The sequence below is a fragment of the Plecotus auritus genome (genome assembly GCF_963455305.1).
Source record: "Plecotus auritus genome assembly, chromosome: 2".
Lineage (NCBI taxonomy): Eukaryota > Metazoa > Chordata > Mammalia > Chiroptera > Vespertilionidae > Plecotus > Plecotus auritus.
Window position 1 is genome coordinate 92,274,002 of NC_137771.1, and position 18,941 is coordinate 92,292,942.

The 18,941-nt window shown below is 42.0% G+C and overlaps 1 protein-coding gene across 2 annotated transcripts in view; it reads right to left on the reverse strand.

The window, feature by feature from the left end:
* The window catches only part of DSP (desmoplakin), a 42,949-nt gene extending 24,490 nt beyond the window's left edge, over positions 1-18,459 (reverse strand). For both annotated transcript variants that reach the window (XM_080655765.1, XM_080655764.1), the window contains exons 1-4: positions 17,899-18,459; positions 5,862-5,964; positions 3,546-3,694; positions 2,663-2,837 (exon numbers count right to left, since the gene is read on the reverse strand). In XM_080655765.1, coding sequence (XP_080511891.1) covers positions 2,663-2,837; positions 3,546-3,694; positions 5,862-5,964; positions 17,899-18,101 — 630 coding nt within the window. In that variant the 5' untranslated portion in view covers positions 18,102-18,459. The remainder of the gene's footprint in view (positions 1-2,662; positions 2,838-3,545; positions 3,695-5,861; positions 5,965-17,898) is intronic.
* Between the last annotated feature and the right edge of the window lie 482 nt (positions 18,460-18,941).

Genomic DNA, 18,941 nt, shown 5'->3' on the forward strand with positions numbered 1-18,941 from the left:
TTTCTTTAAATTGTTTTTAATTAATATAATTTGTTTGACTCTTTAAATCCAGCATTCACTATTACCTTTCAGGGTACAAAACTACCTATGGCCCATTTCAAAGAGAAGTTACAACAAACACCCAATGCCTGACCTTCAATTAATTGGTAACATTGAGATTGTGAATTTATATATTAGCTTTTTAAAAATTAAATCTAACTTCCTATTTTGTCTCTACTGCTTCAAATTTAAGAATGTCCCATAATAAGAATCAAACACATTGTCCCACAAATTTCATACTGTGGCTAGTCTATTATCTCATCTTTCTTTTGCATGAGCTCATGTACATTTCCAAATCACCTGTGTCATCTCCAAGACATGCCAAGGGCAAACATTCCAGTCTCTTATTACAGCAAGAACATAACACATGTTGTTCTACGCCACATCCGTGTTCTAACATACTTGGCAAGCTTTCAGAAAGGGGAGCCATTTCAGAGTCAGACAACTGAAATTTACCCAGGACTTTGACCCTTCTCTCCCACAGCTCATTTTGGGTTTAACAGAAACAGGTGCGTGCACAGGGAAGTTAATAAGATGACCAGGCTCCTGCTCAAGCCCCTCATTACCAACCTTGTATATAGTATCTGATTGGTCCATCAGCACAAACACAAATCAGGGAAACAAAACAAAAACCTGGCACGAGATGTGTGACTGCCTACTCATTGTGCTGCTGGGGACACTGTTCCCTTATCAGCGGGGCCCTGTGGCTTAGTCTCCTGGGACAGAGAGGAAGAATGCAAGCTATGCTTTGGGAAAGAGGGGATAAGAGAAAAGGGACCCAAAAGAATCCCAGAACAAACCAGCAATAAATGATGAAACTGCATATTCTTTCGAAAACACAGGGGCCATCTGATCTAAAAAGCATGGCTCATCCACTGTTAGAAAACGCTCCCTATTCCATGACAAATGAGTCCGTGTAATATGCCATTTTCCAAAATTTTTAAATGTTGAGCCTTTGCTACAAAGAAATTCTTACAAAGGGACACCCAACATGAATACAGAAAATGACAAATTCTGAGTTGTCATTTTACATAACTGTCATAGTAAAAAGAAATTAGGGAATTGGACGTTTCATAATTTGGTTCAAAGGTTGTTTAACCTAACATCACAGTTCCTTAAGCCCTATTAAATTAAGCCTTCCTTTAACCTCTCCATTCCCCAAGTACTGAAGTACCACCCTTTCTTTCCCCAGTACTATCTGAGCAGGGTTTTATTACAGTTCAAACACAGTATTTAATCCTACTCTTTTCTGCATAAAAATTTGGCATTTGGATGTGTGTGTTTTGTTTTCTTCAATAATATTCATTTTCAGGGCCATGGAACATAATTTTTGAAACCACAATTTCTGGCATGGTGCCAATACATATAAACTGCTCAAGAAATGTGTGTTCAGAGATTAGAAGGGAATTTCACAATGTATACAAATGTTTAATCACTATGTTGTACATCTAGAACTTATATAATATTGTATGTCAATTATACCTCAACTAAAAAAATTAGAAGGGAATTTGAAAACATGCAATTAGGCTTGTATTTAGGTATCGGGATTAATAACTTAACTTTTATTCTACCTCCTGTAATAGTGTTATATAACCCTTACAATAGGTGGGAGAAAAAGTAATGAATGACTATTTAGTCTCCTAAGCCCTCACCACTTAGGAAAATACACAAACAAAAAATTTTAGGTTGTCAGGAAATTTTAGAAACACTGCTAAATTGGTACAAGAACAAGTAATAAAACCAGTGTTTCTTACCACCACAACCACACTGCATAACAAACAATCTCTCCACAACTTATCATTCTGACATATCCACCTTCTCAAGAGAAGGATGCCTCACTAGTGCAGGTTTTCATTATAAAATTCCCATCGACATGATTATGGCACATTTCTACTGCCACCTGTTCATTACAGCGCATAATTACCACATAAAACAACAAAATAGTAATTAACATTGAAAAATACTTTGTAGAAACTCGGGCTCTCGGGAAGGCTCTGCACACTTGTGTTGCCATGACTTCACTTTACTCCCACACAGTGACCTGCGATTGCACAAGACAGCTGACACTTCAGAATATGAGGTGAGCAGCCAGTGAGTTCAAACCAGAATATCCAGTTTTAGCCAGTTTCCAGTTCCTTCAATTTTGTTAACATTTTCAATGAGCCTCCACAACATTCTTTTGCTTTTTAAGTACCTATCCGTGACACAGATGAGATCAGCTACCATTCAAGGAGATCAATGTAGTTTGTTAGCACATTAAGTCCCACAACAGACGATTTTCTGGTTGTGCACAGAAAGAGCTAGTCAAAATCTACTACTTACATTATGCCTGTTAAATATTACCTGTGTGATAAAGTTTGGCTATAGAGCAATGAGGCTAATTCTCTAAGCCATACAAGGGGAAAAGAACTGACAAGTTTCATACATTTCAAAATAGAAGCCCACTTTCAAATTGTATATGAGGGAAATTCCAAAAGGAGCAAGTCCTTGCTGCCAGCTGAGGGCCAGCACACCCTTTGTGCTCCTTACTGCCGGGGGTGACCCTGCCCCGGTCCATCCCTCTGGCCTACAGACTTGGAACATTTGCGAACAGTCCGTGTCCCTCTGGAAGCTGCTTACTTACCCTCTGCTGCCTCATCCACCCCAGACATTCGCTGGTGAGGCGCTTGGTGAACTCATCCCACCCGGAGCCGCTCTGACAGGTGTACCCTCCACCACCCTTGGAGCTGGCCCTTCGGACTCGAGGGACACTGATGGCTTTGTACAGGGCCCGCATTTGCTCCTGGAGCTGCAGTAGTCTGAAAGGAAAGGAAGACAATTATCCCCGCACAGGAAACAGCCCAGGAAAACACCCCTTTTCTGGGTCTTTTTTGTGTCAGTGTAGAGGCCACAAACGTTTTATTTGAAGAATATTTTTCTTTACCACTTGATGTGAATCTTGGTCACATATAAAAACATAAGTATGATGATACTCAAAGCCTGAAATATCATAGAACATGCCTTGGCTTTGCCTAACCTGGCCACACCTTCCACTTTCCCATGAGTTTCACCGTGGGAAGTTTGAGAGCAAAATTCCAGGTACCCTGAGAGCAAAACCAGGCTGCACATCTCTGCTTCAAACTGCATTTCCAACTCTAAGGCTCTCAATTTTGTTTTCATTAAACTGAGCTTGACTTGATATCAGACTCTTAGAAGACAAATGTGCCAAAGGCCTTTGCCGTCCCCTCAAGAGAGGTACAATGAACATCTTCTAACTCAACTTTTCAAAAAACACACACTCTTTTAGGCAGGTCTGTTGAATTCTCATGGCAACTTTGTGATTACACAAAAGATGAAGGTAGTGGTTTTAGTCACTTTGGATTAGAGAGAGATAAAGATGCAAAATGCCAAATAAGGAGCCTGTCCTTGTGAATATCGGTGCTTCTTTTAAGAGAAGACCTGGGTCTTGAGATTGAGTGTAACTGGTTGTGTGACATTCTCCCGCATTCGTGCTCTTTGGGGAATACCTTTTCTGGTAAGCATCGCAAGGCTGGCCCATCTGCCGCATCTCTCTGATCAAGCTATCAGTAATTTCCATCTGGTCATTGGCCTGAGCAAAACACTCATCCAGTTCTCTGCTCCGAGCCAGCTGTATTCCATCTCCATATTTCAGTTCCTAAAAAAAAGGATATGAGAGGTTCTTTAGCCAAAACCTGTGTACTACATTTTAAATTTTCACTGGGCTTTTAAAAGTGTATCTACAGATTGCTGATCTTTCCCTTTCTTCTGTATCTTAAATGCCTATCTTTCATATTTACACACAACTTTCATCTAATGGAAATATTTCTGAGGTAAGAACACTGTGCCATTACACTGGCTAAGATCTTTCACACACAAACTAAACTTTGGCTGCATCTTATGAGAAAATAATTTTTCAGTTCTTAAAAAGAAAGCTCTCTAATCCACTGCATTCACACAATGGATTTCCTGGGTTTGATGATGCATTAATTATGTGAGATGTCACCTTGGAGGAAACTGAGTGATGGGTACCCAAGACTTCTTGTGAATCTAGAATTATTTTGCAATAAAAAGGTTTTTTTAAAAAAGGAAGCTTCCTCTGTTCACATAGAAAGGCTGATGCTTCAGTGCCGTATATGAGCTTTACTAGAATGTTAGAATTGCTGCTTTCATTCAGCTTCAGCCAAATGAACCTTATTTCTCTGAACAGAAATGTTAGTGGACATGGTACATTTCCCTTACAGCACTGCACCTCAGTGCATATAAATATGAGAACATGATGCCATGTGAATCTGTGGAAATACATGTAAAACGTATCCATAGCCATCGCAAACTGTCCAGGACTGGGTGTGAATGTGTTCAAAGTGAAGTCACTAGTGCCCCTGCTTAGCTTTCTGTAAAGGAATCATGTGAACATTTTTTACAATATGTTTTTTATTGTTGATAGTATTACAGATATCTCCCATTCCCCTCGCCCCCCTTTACCGTTCTCCTCCGAGCCTCTACTCACCCCCAGCTCTTCACTACCCTACTGCCCATGTCCATGGGCTATGCATGTAAGTATTTAAGTTCTTTGGTTCTTCTTGTCCCCCAACCCCACATCGAGGTGTATCACTGTGTTCCATGCCTCCATGCTTCGGATCTTATTTTGTTGACCAACTCATCTTGTTCATTAGATTCCAAAAATAAGTGAGATCATATGATATTTGTCATTCTCAGATTGGCTTATTTCACTTAGGACAATATTTTCCAGGTCCATCCATGCTGTCCCAAAGGGTAAGAGATCCCTCTTTTCTACAGCTGCATAATATTCCATAGTGTAAATATCAGCTTTTTTATCCAAAATACCTTTTTACATGGATTAAAATAAAGTTGTCTTTATAACTGGACAAAATAAACCAGAACAAGAACCCATGCATTATTTAAAATTAAGAAATTAGAACATTAAGATCATCTCCAAAGAGATATGTAAATTCAGTTGATTAAAATCCCTCTTTTTATTTAGCAGGGGTCCTGTGGGATGAGCCAGATTCCAGATATAGCCTGTACATTAATTAATGTTAGCATCATGGAGACTGAAAAGATACTACAAATTGGGGAAGGAATGGAAAAAATGTCTATGGCCCCACCATTTTCTAGCCTGTTTTTAGCAAATTCATAGTTAGTGTGAATGCTACCGTCTTCTAAAATAACACTTTAAACAGGAAGAGCATCATGGGACCCGTGATTTCTAAGCTTGTTCCAATGGGATCATAGCTTTCTCAGTAACACCAAGGAATATTATAAGGCTTTCATAAATGTTACCATTTTTTCCTCAAATTTCAATAGCTTATTTTAACATATATATATATACACACACACACACACACACACACATATATATATATATATATATATATATATATATATATATATGTATATGTATATATATTCTCAAATAGAATTGTTCTTACAATATGGTTATTTTTTCCCAAAAAAAAACTTATGAAATTGATGGTGTACATCACAACCAGTGACATACAGCATTTCTAGGAAAAGAAAGTATTAAAAAATAAACGACAACAGGTTGCTGCAATTCCAACAGGTTGTTGCAATCTGCAGTGTAAACATTTGTTGGAAAAAAAAGTGTAAAAACTTGTTTCCATTGTTAAACCAACATTACAGGCAGGTTAAGAAGATATACATCACTCTCAACTGTTTTGAAAAGATAATCTCCAAAGTGAAGGAGGGAAGTGAATAAGGACGCACGGGTGAGGGCGAGGAGAGTCTAAGCCAACCGGGAACAAAACGGGGCGTGGGTGATACTTGAGAAAGAGAAAGCTTACCGGCTGCACAATCAGCTCAGCCCGCATCAAGCAATCCGCACAGTTCTGCAGAAGCTCCTGGATGGTGTTCTGGTTCTGGTGCCTGGATATTGTTCCAGTTTGACTGATGAGACAAACACAATGAAGCAAGCATGAATGACTTTTCAATTCTGAAATAATTTCAAATGTTCAGAAAAGTGGCAAAAATGAGACAAAACACTCCTGTAGTCCCTTAGCCCAGATTCCCCAATTGTTAACATTTGCTGAGTAACCTTTTCCCCCTCTCTGTAAGTAAGTGCATTTATACATTTTTCTGAACCATTTGAGAACAGTCATGTTCCTCTAACCCAGTGGTCGGCAAACTCATTAGTCAACAGAGCCAAATATCAACAGTACAACGATTGAAATTTCTTTTGAGAGCCGAAAACCGACTTCTGTGCATGGGCCACAAAGTTTCAATCGCACTGTAAGTGCGCGCTGGCACGTGGCATTTTGTGGAAGAGCCACACTCAAGGGGCCAAAGAGCCGCATGTGGCTCAGCGAGCCGCAGTTTGCCGACCACTGCTCAACCCAAAATATTTCAGCATGAAATTCCTAAGAATAAAGATATTCAACTATATAACCACAGTATAATTCTCAAATCAGAACATTTAAAATGGGTTGAATACTAGTTTCTACGCTATAGAACTTTTTCATATTTTTCTAATTAGTTCAGTAATGACCTTAACACCAAGTTATTTGTGTGTGTGTGTTTTTCCAGGTCCAAGGTCCAACCCAGAAATACTTCTTTGAGTTGTAAAAACACATTTCTGGCAGCTTCTCTATCACACCTCTTGCTTCCCTTCCACCACCACCCCCGATCGCCACCCCCCCCCCCGCCCCCCATATCCATAAAGCCCAGCCCCCAAGTCCCTGGGGGAAGACCTCAGAGCATAAAGGTGTTACTGGCAAGTCTGGCTACAGGAAATAGTAGAAGACAAGAGAAAAGCTTATTCAACGAAAATACTTTCTGTAATCACAGGGAAAGAAAACATCAGGAAAGAAATAATGGTGTGAAGAAAGTGATGGAAAGTTAAGCATCTTTAATGCAAAAAACAAGCCACTTTTCCTTTCGAGATGATCCTAGAATATTTTATTCTACAACGATGCTCATCCACATGTACATGTCAAATGAAGCACTTTTCTGGAAGAGGCGTGATAGAAACCTTAAAACAACAGTGGTGCTTAAGAAGAAAGGTTGTAGATGTTCCATATTTTAAAGAAGGACATTGCAGACATTTAATTTGCACCAGATGTAAGTAAAAAGAGCAAGGTATAATAACACAGTCTTACTTTTAATTTGCCTGGATACATTATGCCGCAGCACAGCCTACTGTAGTTTAGTTTAAGACAGACTTAAAGCATATTAAATTATTGTTTAATGATTGGGAAAAGGCCTCATGAATGGGCTACAAGAAGCCTGTGTCCCTCGTGAGACTTCACAGCCACCCAGGCTTTTGGCCAGGGCTGCCTGTAGATAAAACTGATTGACGCCTGTTTGATGTATGGATTTTCTCTTATGTGCGTCTGTGTCTGTGTCTGGGGTGGGTGTGTCTGTAAAAGTTTTAAAGAAAGAATTTCACTGTTTGAAAAAAAGGGTTTGAAAAATGGCCCAAATGAATTGCAGGTTGTGCTATGCATGCATGGGGTAAAATCACAAGAACATGGGGAACTTCTCCCACCAGGCCCATTCTGTGTCATTTCACATCAGGGAGCACTCACCGACTTTCTCTCTCCGCCACCCATGTGGTCCCTCCCTGCAAGCAAGGCTCCCCAACAAGCCCGCACTAGCTGAATCTGTGTGGGTGAGGACCCAAGCTTTCCCTGCGAACCACTCCCAGGTGATGACATGGCTCCTCCAGGCAGGCCCAGGCGATGTGCCGCCTGCACTGCCCACCTATCAAAACCAGGTCACCACACCCCCCATGAATGCAGTCAGTCTTTCTTCCACTCAGAATTACAAAGGAAATCTGGCACACTTCTTGTCCTGCTGAGGTATAAACAGGACTGCTTCCGTTGTCTAAACTTGCACAAAATTCCAATTGACTTAGAATCAGAACACTATCCAAAATATACTTATTATAAAATAGAGGAAAGAAATTCAAGAGACAGAAGAAAAACTTGAGAAATACAGAAACCTCAGTTAGAACCTTAGGATGGATAAGGAATTAGGAAGGTCCTGTGTAATTACATTTGTTTTCTTTTATTGAAGGGAGATGAGAGTAACCTTTCTTCTGAAACATTTAGTAATTCTGTTCAGCGATTTGGTTTACAGGGCAATTCCCACAAAGATTGCCAGTCCCTAGGATATAAGTGAAAGGACTATCCCTTAGCACAATGGAAAGGCCAAGCTTCTTAAATGGTTTAATAATATGCATTCCTGCAAACTATCATAAACCCAGCTATTAGGCAGAGGCAGATGGGGAAACTGGGTGAGGAGTATGTGAGAACTCTCCAGGATCTTTGCAACTCTCATATAAATCTAAAATTATTCCAAAATAAAAATGTATTTTAAAAAAGAGAGACCAACTCAGCTGTGAATGAATATACCAAAGTGTACATATGTCTTTTTAAAGCCAGTTTATGACTAAATTCATTTGACAACAAAATATAAAGGAAAAAAAAGGTGAGGCAATTAAATGTTGGTTTAAAATAGTGAACTTTTCACATTTTTCTTTTCTTGGTCCCCTCCTACTTTTAGAAGACATTCCTACTTCTAAGAGAAAGCAGTTGACTTGTCTATTAAGGTAAGTCATCTTAATCTGCTTCCCCTCACTTTCATGCATCTGAACTTAAAAAACAAACTTTATATGCTGTTAATAATACTAAAAAGAATTATTCATGCTTACTGAAGGACTTGCATAAGTTTATCACACATGCCCTTGATATCCACCAAAACCCTATGGGTTTCGCTTGACATTTTAGTAAATTCAGGCGTCCTCAAACTACGGCCCGCGGGCCACATGCGGCCCGCCGAGGACATTTATCCAGCCCGCCGGGTGCCACTGCCTGTCCTGCTTAGCAGCCGACTCGTCCCGGGCCCACAGTGCGCATAGGAATTTGTTCATAGTTTTTTTTTTTAAAAAAACTATAGTCCGGCCCTCCAACGGTCTGAGGGACAGTGAACTGGTCCCCTGTTTAAAAAGTTTGAGGACCCCTGAAATAGATTAACAACTACGTAGAAAAGAGAAATTGAATGCATAAAAATCTAATCCCTGAAAGGGTCAAAAATGAAACGCTAAAGTGTTAGAACAATGTAATAAAGAATCTTTGGTATTGCTATTTGTCTGTGGGAAACTATGATCTGTTTAACCGAATTTCACCTTAGACATAACTCCTGAAGACTGTGTCCTTAAAGCAAGACCTACCTCTCCCGTCTTTCATCTGTCAGAATCTCACTTCAGTCTGAGTGGCTTTGGACACCCTTTGGAAGCTGACGTAGGTGAGAAAGGGAACCTTTTGAAGAGCTGTCATCAAAATGAAATGGAGGAAGGGAGACACAGGCCCAGGGGTTTAATGACTGGGGGGAAGACAACCCACCTTCACATTTCAGTTTGCTGCCTCAGCCCATTGAAGAACCCACACAGAACTGGCTGCACTCAAATCAAGAAGGAAGTGCAGATAGAAAGAATTCTGACCTATGGGGTCAGTCGGGTGTCAGACATTCAACACTGTGCAGAGCTGGATTCTTCAGCATGACAGCCTGGAGAGCTTGCTTCAGGGAACATGTGCCTTTTTTTTAAGTTGTGTGTCTTTCAAAAATTTTTAAGTCACATCCTATTTTTATTGACCTCATTACATTTTAGATTTTTTTTTAATCTCAGAAATTTTCTAGACCTCAGTTTTTCATCTGTTAGGCTACACAGTATCTACAATTTCTCTAGCTCATGCTTTCTATAACTCTATTTTATAAAACTCATTCCTTCTTTGAAAATAATCCAAAAGTCTATGTTCTGTCTAATGGTAGTAAGTTTCCACTTCAATTCATATACTGAGCGTACTTTGGGAAAATGCAAAATTCTATCAAATGTGAAAAAATAGTTTTTAAATAAATGAGCTTATTGAACAAGAGTGTAAGGATTTAAAAATCTCTTGCCTTGAAGAAATTTTCAGTGTTGGTACATATAGGTGTTAGAGGTGCAGAGATTTTTAATCCATGTTAGGATTGAACTAACAAGCTCGAAGTTCAATTTTTAAATCCCATTTCAGTGGCATGAAGATGAAAGATGGCATGAAAAGAAAAGAAGAGAAAAGGAAAGAAAGAAGAGGAAAAAGGAAGAAGAGAAGAGAAGAGAAGAGAAGAGAAGAGAAGAGAAGAGAAGAGAAGAGAAGAGAAGAGAAAAAAAAATTCATTTGGGCCAAATCAATAAAAAAAATCGACTTCTTAAACTAAAATTAATAGCTGTCCTTAAAAAAATAACATTTGCTCTTAAAAGTTTTTAACTTTCTGAAATTCTGTTTTATCTTCAAACTCACAAAGACAAATGACTCATGTTTCTTAAGTTCCTTCTAAGACTTGTTTAAACAAGTAGTGGTTCCAACAGATTGCCTTAAAGATCCCTTGTCAGTAGCTGAAAGGAAAACACGTTCTGGATTTTAATCCAAGGATGGAGCACATGAACATGTGAACAATATTATAGAGCTTTGTGTGTTTTATTTTACCACCTCGAAGTAACACTCTTTTCTTTAAAAATGACTCCAAAATTAGCTATCTGAAGGCATTAGCTTAACACTTGTTACCAAGAATAGTATAAAAAAACAAGGACAATTATTTTGAAGAGAGGCATGCAGCATTACAAAGTAAAAATATTTTTAAATAATAATAGTTACTCTCCTTGTTTTGTAAAAGTAATTTTATAACCATCTATGCTGTTTATTACACCCTTGGCCCATACCAGCTAACTCTGTATTTCTTTTGTATATATACTTTCTCAACCATTGGATTCCTTCTTTCCCTTCCTTCATCTCTATCTTTGCACCCCTCTTCTTCTCTCTATCATCTCTATCTCTATCTCTATCTCTATCTCTATCTCTATCTCCAATCTTTCTTTTGTCCATTCATCAATGTAGGGTCCTATACAAATGCCAGAAATGGTATCATGTCTTTCTGCATTCAGGTTCATGAAATAATGGCCTCAGAAAAGCTCAATAACTGTTGGAAATATAATTACATAATGCACTAATATTGATCTTAAAACCAATTTGCTTAACTCTTTATAATTTTCAAACCATTTTCACATATACTATTTTGAGTTTTTTAAAGAATCTTAAGTGAAAAAAAAATGTGGTGTCTGTAAAAAAGTATTTTTACTTCTTCATTTAAGTACAATGCCCTAGCTCCAAGACTCACTAAACACTCTACCATCCTCCAGAAGTTGCAGAGCAAATGCTGCCTCCTCTATTGAGCTTTCCCACACACACCTCTGCCCTCATTCCACTATTTACACACCTGTCTTCCCCACTCCTGGAGATCAAAGTGCCACATATAGTCCCACACCTTCAACTCCTGAATGCACCTAACAATACAGAGTTTGCACACAGAAGGTGCTTAATGTATGTTTGTTTGGTTTAGTAAAATCGAAGAAAAACAAAGTCAAATAAAAGACTTATATGAGGATGTTACCACCTATCTCATTTCCCAATTTCCAAAGCTCAATCAAGTAGCACATCTCTCCCCACCCATTCCCACCCAAACAGTGAGCAGAAAGGGGTGTTTTTTTTCCTACAAATTTTAAAAAGAGGGCTTCCCTCTGATCCTTCATTTTTGTCCTCACCCAGGAGTTTTGGAATCAGTACTCTAATAATAGTTCCATTTCCTTTCCATGTTTATTATTTTCACACTGTTTGGGGTGGATTGGGGGTGGGGGAAGACAGATCACATATCATAAACTTCAAAAAGACTTTGAAGTGGGGCAGACTTGGAGTCCACTCCCTGCCCAGCCACTTCCGGTTGTACAGTCTGTGATACTGAGCAAGTTAGACTCACTGTGCCTGGAGTTTCTGCATCTGCAATGTGGAGGCACACCCACCTCCTGCGGTGGCCAGATGCTTGAGCCACTAATGTCTGCAAGGCCCAGCAAAAACTAAATCCTCACTGCAAGTTAGCTCTTGTGTGGTGGCTGCTGCTGATATGACATGGTTCTTAAATTTCATTTTGATTTTTCACTTTGAAATTTTTGCCCCAGTTCACAATTTTAAAGATATCCTGCAGCAAATTAAGAGTGGGATGAGAAGCCAAAAAAGGAAAGAAAAGAAAAGAAAGAAATGAATTGAGTATTAAGTGTGAGACATTGCAGAGGTTCCTAAAATTATCTACAAGATCCCCAAATAATAGTTTAAGACAATTCCAAGAGGGTGATACATTTTAACAGCATGAGAGAAAGGCATTGAAGGGATAAGGAAATTCAGAAAAAGATGTGTTCCTTTCCTCTATTAAGCAGGGATGACAAATGAATACTTGGTCCTTACAAATTCAATGTCAAAGTAGGAATTTCTATTTTGAACTACTTCTCTATATGAAAACGTCCATTTATTCTGAAGCCTAAAAGAATCATTTACTGATTCTTTTAGGCTTCAGAATAGTTATCTGATTATCCATCAAGAAGTCAACTCCTTTTTAAATTTTCTTCAGGTACCAGATAAAGCAAGGGACATTATGTTTGTGTGTCAAAAATTTTAATTCCAAGCAAAAACTTAGACCTCTTACTAACATGTTGTCATGTTCATGAAATGTAGATGTCACATTCATGAGGTTTTTGAAGGCCCTGGACCCTTCCAGCCCAACGTGTAAATGACTGGGCTACACTAGCATTTTACAGGACGTTGCTTCCAATGAGTGGCTCACTGAGTCTTGAGGTCCGAGGGACAGTGGCTTCAACATCAGAACCACACCTGACCATTTTCCCATGAGTGCAAGAGGTAGAAAGAGAAAGACAAAGGGTGGGGCAGTGCTCCAACAGCCTCCAGATTGAAGCAGCACTCTTCTAGAACCACACCTTCTGGAAAGACTGGTTAGTGGAGAATTGAGTTAGACTCTCCAAGTCACACCCAAGTCCTCCTTTGCTCCACCCTAAGAAGTCAGCATTGAGGCATCAGGGGCATCAGCAGTTTTTCTTCTTTCCCAGGACATCTCAATCACCTGAGCAACAATGAGTTACGCCCATATTTAGAAAAAAAAATTAACTACTGTTGAAAGCTGTTTCGTAGATCTGACCAACCATTAGTTGGCTGAGTGTAGCATCAGACTGTTTTCCTAAGCAGATGGAAACTCCACAGGAGTATTAATGAAAGAACACAATGATTATGAAATAAATATTTCACAGGAATGCAACAAATTAATGACTAAAAACTCATATTAGATGGAAGAATTTACAAGTAGAAGAGAATAATCCTAATCACTACAGTTCGATAGTTTGATTTTTTTTTTTCTTGAGTCATTGTGGTATGCTGGATTTAAATGTAGTTCAATCACTGTGTGACCAGGGCCAAGTCGCTTAACTACTTTAACCACAGTTTTCCATCTGTAAAATGGGAAGTTTGTCATGAGGCTTGAAATAAATACATAATATACCTGGCACATCATAGAAGTGTTTGCCAGGTGATGGTAACTATTACTAACCACTGATCTGATATTTTTTATAAAATATATAACTTTTTCAAATTTAATAACCATGCAAATGTTATCTGCACATATTAAGCTAAACTGAATCTTACTTTGCAATCATTTCCCAGAAAAAAATTTTAGAAAATCTACTCTATGAGTCACCCAACTCAGCCTGTTTCCTCAGACTCTCCCTTGCCTCTCCCATCCAAATCTTAGCTGAAGGTGCCACTACACCTAGCAATATCTACTTTCCTGACATACTGCCACCAGACTCGATCTGACTTTTGTCACCTCCCTCCTCACTGGTGTAATTACTTCCTTATGCCAACCCACTCCTGTAGGCTCTCCCCACTTCATGCCACCCTGCACACTGAGGCCACAGAAACAGTGCAAAAGCCCTCAATGCAGGAGACCTTCACCGGCTTCAGTGAAAATCTGCAATGGCTCCCCTCTGCCTATCCAATCCCCCCTCCCCATGAAGTCAAGGTCTCTCAGGCACTAGTCCAACTAATCCTTCCTCCTTAGGTCTTACTGCTTCCCCAGGTACAGTGAATGCTCAGAAAGGACATCACTCTATAGGCCTTGAATTTGCTCCTGGTTTTCCACCTCTCCAACTGCTCTCATGCTCTCTCTCCCCCTGGAATGCTCTCTGCCCACCCACCTTTACCAGCTGAAATAAATACTCATAGTCTAATTCAACACCACTTCCTTTATAATATCTTACTTGTTAAAGTTTTACTAGAGATGTTATCTTGTCTCCTTTTGAAGCCTCTCAGTCATTTATACCCTTCTTGTCCATAATCCTTTTGTATTATAGTACTGTGTACTTATTTTCCTTTAAAGAGCACGTGCTCCTTTAAAGAAGCCTTTTATTTTCACATTTGAAACACCTAACACACAGCAGATGCTTAGTAAATATTTGATAAATGAATGAAGAAATGGAATTGAGATACTTTGCTTGTGTAAGTGCAGAACTAATACACAAGGAACATGCTTTAAAGGCATAGGATGACAGCAGGACAGAGGGGAGGGGCCTTGGCTTCTCACTCAACTCAGCCAAGAGTGGACTGGGGTTTGGGGCAAGTCTTAATCTCCTTGTCTCTAAAGTGGAAAAGTGAGGTGTTTATACGCCTTACATTCCCTCTGACTCTAATTCAGTGCAAATGGACCTATTTGTTTCATGCAAATATACAGGCTCCTTTTAAAAAGTAGTTTAAAACAAAATATTAAGGGTGTCCCAGAAAATGTATACACACTTTAACAGCTGACAGTTCAGCTTTGAAAGTGAAATGTATTTTAATAAACACTGCCTTTATAATTATCCAAAGTGTGTATACAACTTTTGGGGACACCCTATATATCAAATAGTGATCACATGCACTTTGGTTTTGAAATCATGAGTTCTGGAGAAAACTAATAGTATTATGACCACATTTCTGAAGCTTAATAACTATATTTGGCTTTTAATCTTATAAAATCCACACTTTAATCAGTGAAAGATTTAGCTGTGGAACTGGGTCACTTGGCCACCAAATTTTACTACAAATTTGTAATTTATTTGAACTATACGAATAAAATGAATAATTTTGTCTTAATCAAAATAATAGTAATATAACATCTATACAAGAAAAACCCAAAGTTTATATTTTTAAAAACATACCTATTATGTTATCAAGCATATAACATTTACCAAACTTTAAAATATTAAGTAGAACAGAGAAGTTAAAGAAAATGATTCAAATTCCACCTAGCCTAAAATAAAGACACAAAAGACAGGTCAGGGACAAAGGAGAATTAGAAGTTAGATATAATACGGTCCTAAAAATTGACAACTGTTAATAATGGAAAGGACAAAGCAAAGATGTTTTAAAGTCACTTTTAAAAAAATAAGAATTGCGCTCTCTACACACTCAAATCAGTTTCTTAGGGAAGGGCTAAATACAAACAATGAGCACTTGAAAAACCACCAACCTAATTCAGCTATTAAAATATCAATTTTAAAAAATAAAGTCTGAATTTAAACTCAACCAGTAGTTTTATGGCTGGTTTTGTGCTTTAAAAACAAAACACCTTCGCGGAGGGCAGTAAGAGTGGATGGCGTGACAAATCCCTCCGCAGAAACCAGAAAGCCTCCTGGAAAACCTGTGCTGGTGCATGTCCTCACTTCCGTCAGTCGTCATTATTTTAAAATGCAGAACTCTGCATTTGCGGGTAATTTTGTATTATGTTAATCCTTCAGTTCTACTAGGGTCGGAAGCGCTGAGGCAGGCCCCACAGGCTTGGGGAACCTCCAGGGCGCCCAATGCCTCCAGGCCCTCAGCCAGACGCTCCGCAGACCCGGCTGATCATCATCCACGCACAGAAAGACACCCTTCTCAGAGTTTGGTCATTTTTCACTTGGGTCTGTTTGCCCTTCTCAGAGATGTAAACCTTGACAGGTTTATAATCGGCCTTTCGGTTGGAATAACCGAACACAAGAAATGATGCTATACTATGAGAAAACATCGAAACTCCCCAAAATGTACTGTTCCAGTGAAGAGTCCTTATAAACCACGTATCTTTATGAAGTTCATTAAGCAATACATTAAACTACAAATTCCTCCTACAAGAAGCCACGTAAGTTTAATTTCAATGAACAGTAATGTTTACTGTCAATTTTAGAAATAGAAACTCTAGTATAACAGAAGCATATTAAAACAAAACAAAACAAAAAAACCACACACCAAAAACAATCTTGGTTCCTAAAATGCCACCACCAAAAAAGAGCTGCTCAAGAATCCTTGAAAATTCTGACATGGACTTAAAACTGTGGATACTGAAAATGTGCTTTCCATATACTGGAAGACTGGGAGGGGAACGCAACGTTTCAGATTTAAATGGTTGGCCGAGTTTTAAAACAAACAAATTTAAACATTTAACTTTCTCCCCATTCTCTCTATTGCTTGGCACTTTTTTTGCCTGGAAATCCCCAGGTGCATTTTGTTTAGGAAAAAAAAAAAAGAGCTCAAGATGGAGACAATTCTTTGCCAACTCACAGTTAGCAAAATAAGTTACCAAGGTGCTCTGGGAAATAAGTATAAATCTAAGCAGAAAACACGCAGCAACTCAAACAGTCCCTGCCTTCAAAACTGCTGGCCATACAAAACTCCCCTGGAGTGTATTCCGGTTGCTCCTCCTCCCCAGCCTGAGGCCACAAAGCAAGGAAAAATTTGTTCTGCAAATCAGGCGTCTTTCCTCCCCATATAGGGCTTGTGCGGGAAGGGTTTGCAGGAGTTGGGGAGGGTGAGGAATGCAAATTCTCACGGCTCACGTGGGCATCCCGAGCCCAGCACCCGGGACCTGGTACATGCAGGTTCACTATCTTCCTCCACCCACTCAAATGACTCCCTCGGTCGGTTTCCTCGATACTCCCGAGAAATAGACCAACTCTTCCCAGAGGGCCTTTCTGGGGTACCTCAGCCTGGGCGGGCCCCCAACATTGCGGGTGGGCACGGGTGGGACGCGGCGCCTCCCTTCACAACCCCCTTCCCATCCTGCTCCAGGTGCAGGACACTTCGCCGCGCTGCGCGACCGAGAAAATGAGATCGTTCCCCGGGTGCTTTGTAGAAAGAGGGAAACAAAGGACGCAACCGCGGGGCCACAGGTGCGCTCGCTGGCGGAGGCTGCCGCGCGGCGGAACAACGGGCCCGGCGCCTCCCCGCGGTGTGGGACCAGAGCCAGGCCGCCGCCCCCGCTGCGAAGCTTCGTTTGAGTAATGGAAGAGGGCGAGGCGGGGATATCCCAGGACGGACGGAACCCCGCGCCTCCGGGACTCGCAACCTCCACAAAAGACCTTGGGCTGCCAACGTGGTCTCGAGGTGACCAGGAATTTGGGGTGAGCCAGTAGACACAGTGGAGCGCTGAGTCCGACCCTGGCCAGTGGAGAGGCCCGAGGCCCCGCTCCTTTGCAGTTTTACTTTTGGTTACAATTAGAAGTTGGGTTTTGTCGCCTGCGTGACCTCCCACCTGCCGGCCGGGACAAAGGGGATGCCAGCCCGCGCTGGCCGTGCACGGGGCATTCCTGGAAGCAGCCGCGACCGCCGCGCCCTGCCCGGACCCTCACAGGCTGGCCTCCGGCCCCGGAAAGCGACAAAGGCGGGATGAAGTCACCGCTCGCACACGCCCACCGGTCGGCGCAGCGCAGTGGGCGTCTGGTCACCTGGGTCCTGCCCCAGCGGGAACAGGAAATGCTTTCATGACCTCGGGCAAACAGACTTTTCTCTTTCTGAACCTCGGTGCCTCGGGCGTCAGGGGAGAACTGTCCCTCTCCTTCCCAACTGGCTGGGATTGATTCTGACAGGAGAGCGTGGAGACCCCGCAGCCCTGACCCCGGAGCCCCGCGCACGCTGCGCGCTCGGGTACCGGCCGGGTACCCACCAGTAGCCGTCCGAGTTCTGGTCGTTGACCTGGTAGCGCCGGGAGTAGTACATCCTGCTGGTGCCCCCGCCGCCGCCGCCACCGCCGCCGCCACCGCCGCCGCCGCCGTAGGTCACCTCGTAGCGCAGGTCGGGGCCGGACTCTGCGCGGGTCATACGGCCCAGCGTGTTGATCCGCGGGTGGGACCCTCCGTTGCAGCTCATGTTGGCGGGCACTCAGAGAGCACTCAGCGCCAAGGCATAAGCGAGGAGGCAACCGGCTCGGAGAGGGCAGAGGGCTTCAAAGGCCAAAACCCCGGGACTAGAGCGGGAAGCAGAAGTGTCGCGGGGACGCTCCTCTCCGCCGGGGCTGTCTGGCCGCTGCGAGGGCGGCGCGGCGGGGGTAGGTCGGGCGCTGGCGGCGGCGAGGGGCTGGGAGCCGGAGCGGGAGGAAGAGCTGTGGACCCGAGGGCGGCGAGAGCGCACAGGAGCTGGGTCGCGGCTGGGTGTCGGTGTTGGTCGGTGGGGCGCGCGAGTCTCCTCCCCGCTGGCAGCCGGCGCCGAGCCACACCTGGCCCGTTTCTTTCCAGGGCGGGGTGCGGCCGCCGCTCCTCCTCCGTCCCCCGGGGGTGTCACCGACGCGCTCAGGCCGCCCCTCCCCACCTGCCCGCCCGCCCGCCCGCGGCTCCGCCCTGCGTTACCCAGGCCTGAGTAACACAAGGAGGGGCGGGGTCCCGGGACCCGAACGCCCCTTGCGCGGCGGCCGAGGAAAGGACGTGCGGTTTCAGCGCTTCGGCTACAGTGGCCAGAAAGCGCGGCCCTGCTTTGGACGATCTGTGGTCCCTCAAAGCGGAAATAAGCTGAAAAATAAGGGCCATTCAATTATTTATTAAACATTTACTTTTGCTCATCCCTGGAAATAGTGCCAACCAAGCTTTGACTAGAAATAATAGAGAGAATGTTTAGATTGAATTTCCTTTTCTTCCAGTATTCCAGAAAATTGCCTCAGAGGTCCGATTTCCGACATGTAAAACGATTTCTAAACAGAACCACCACTTTCCGGAG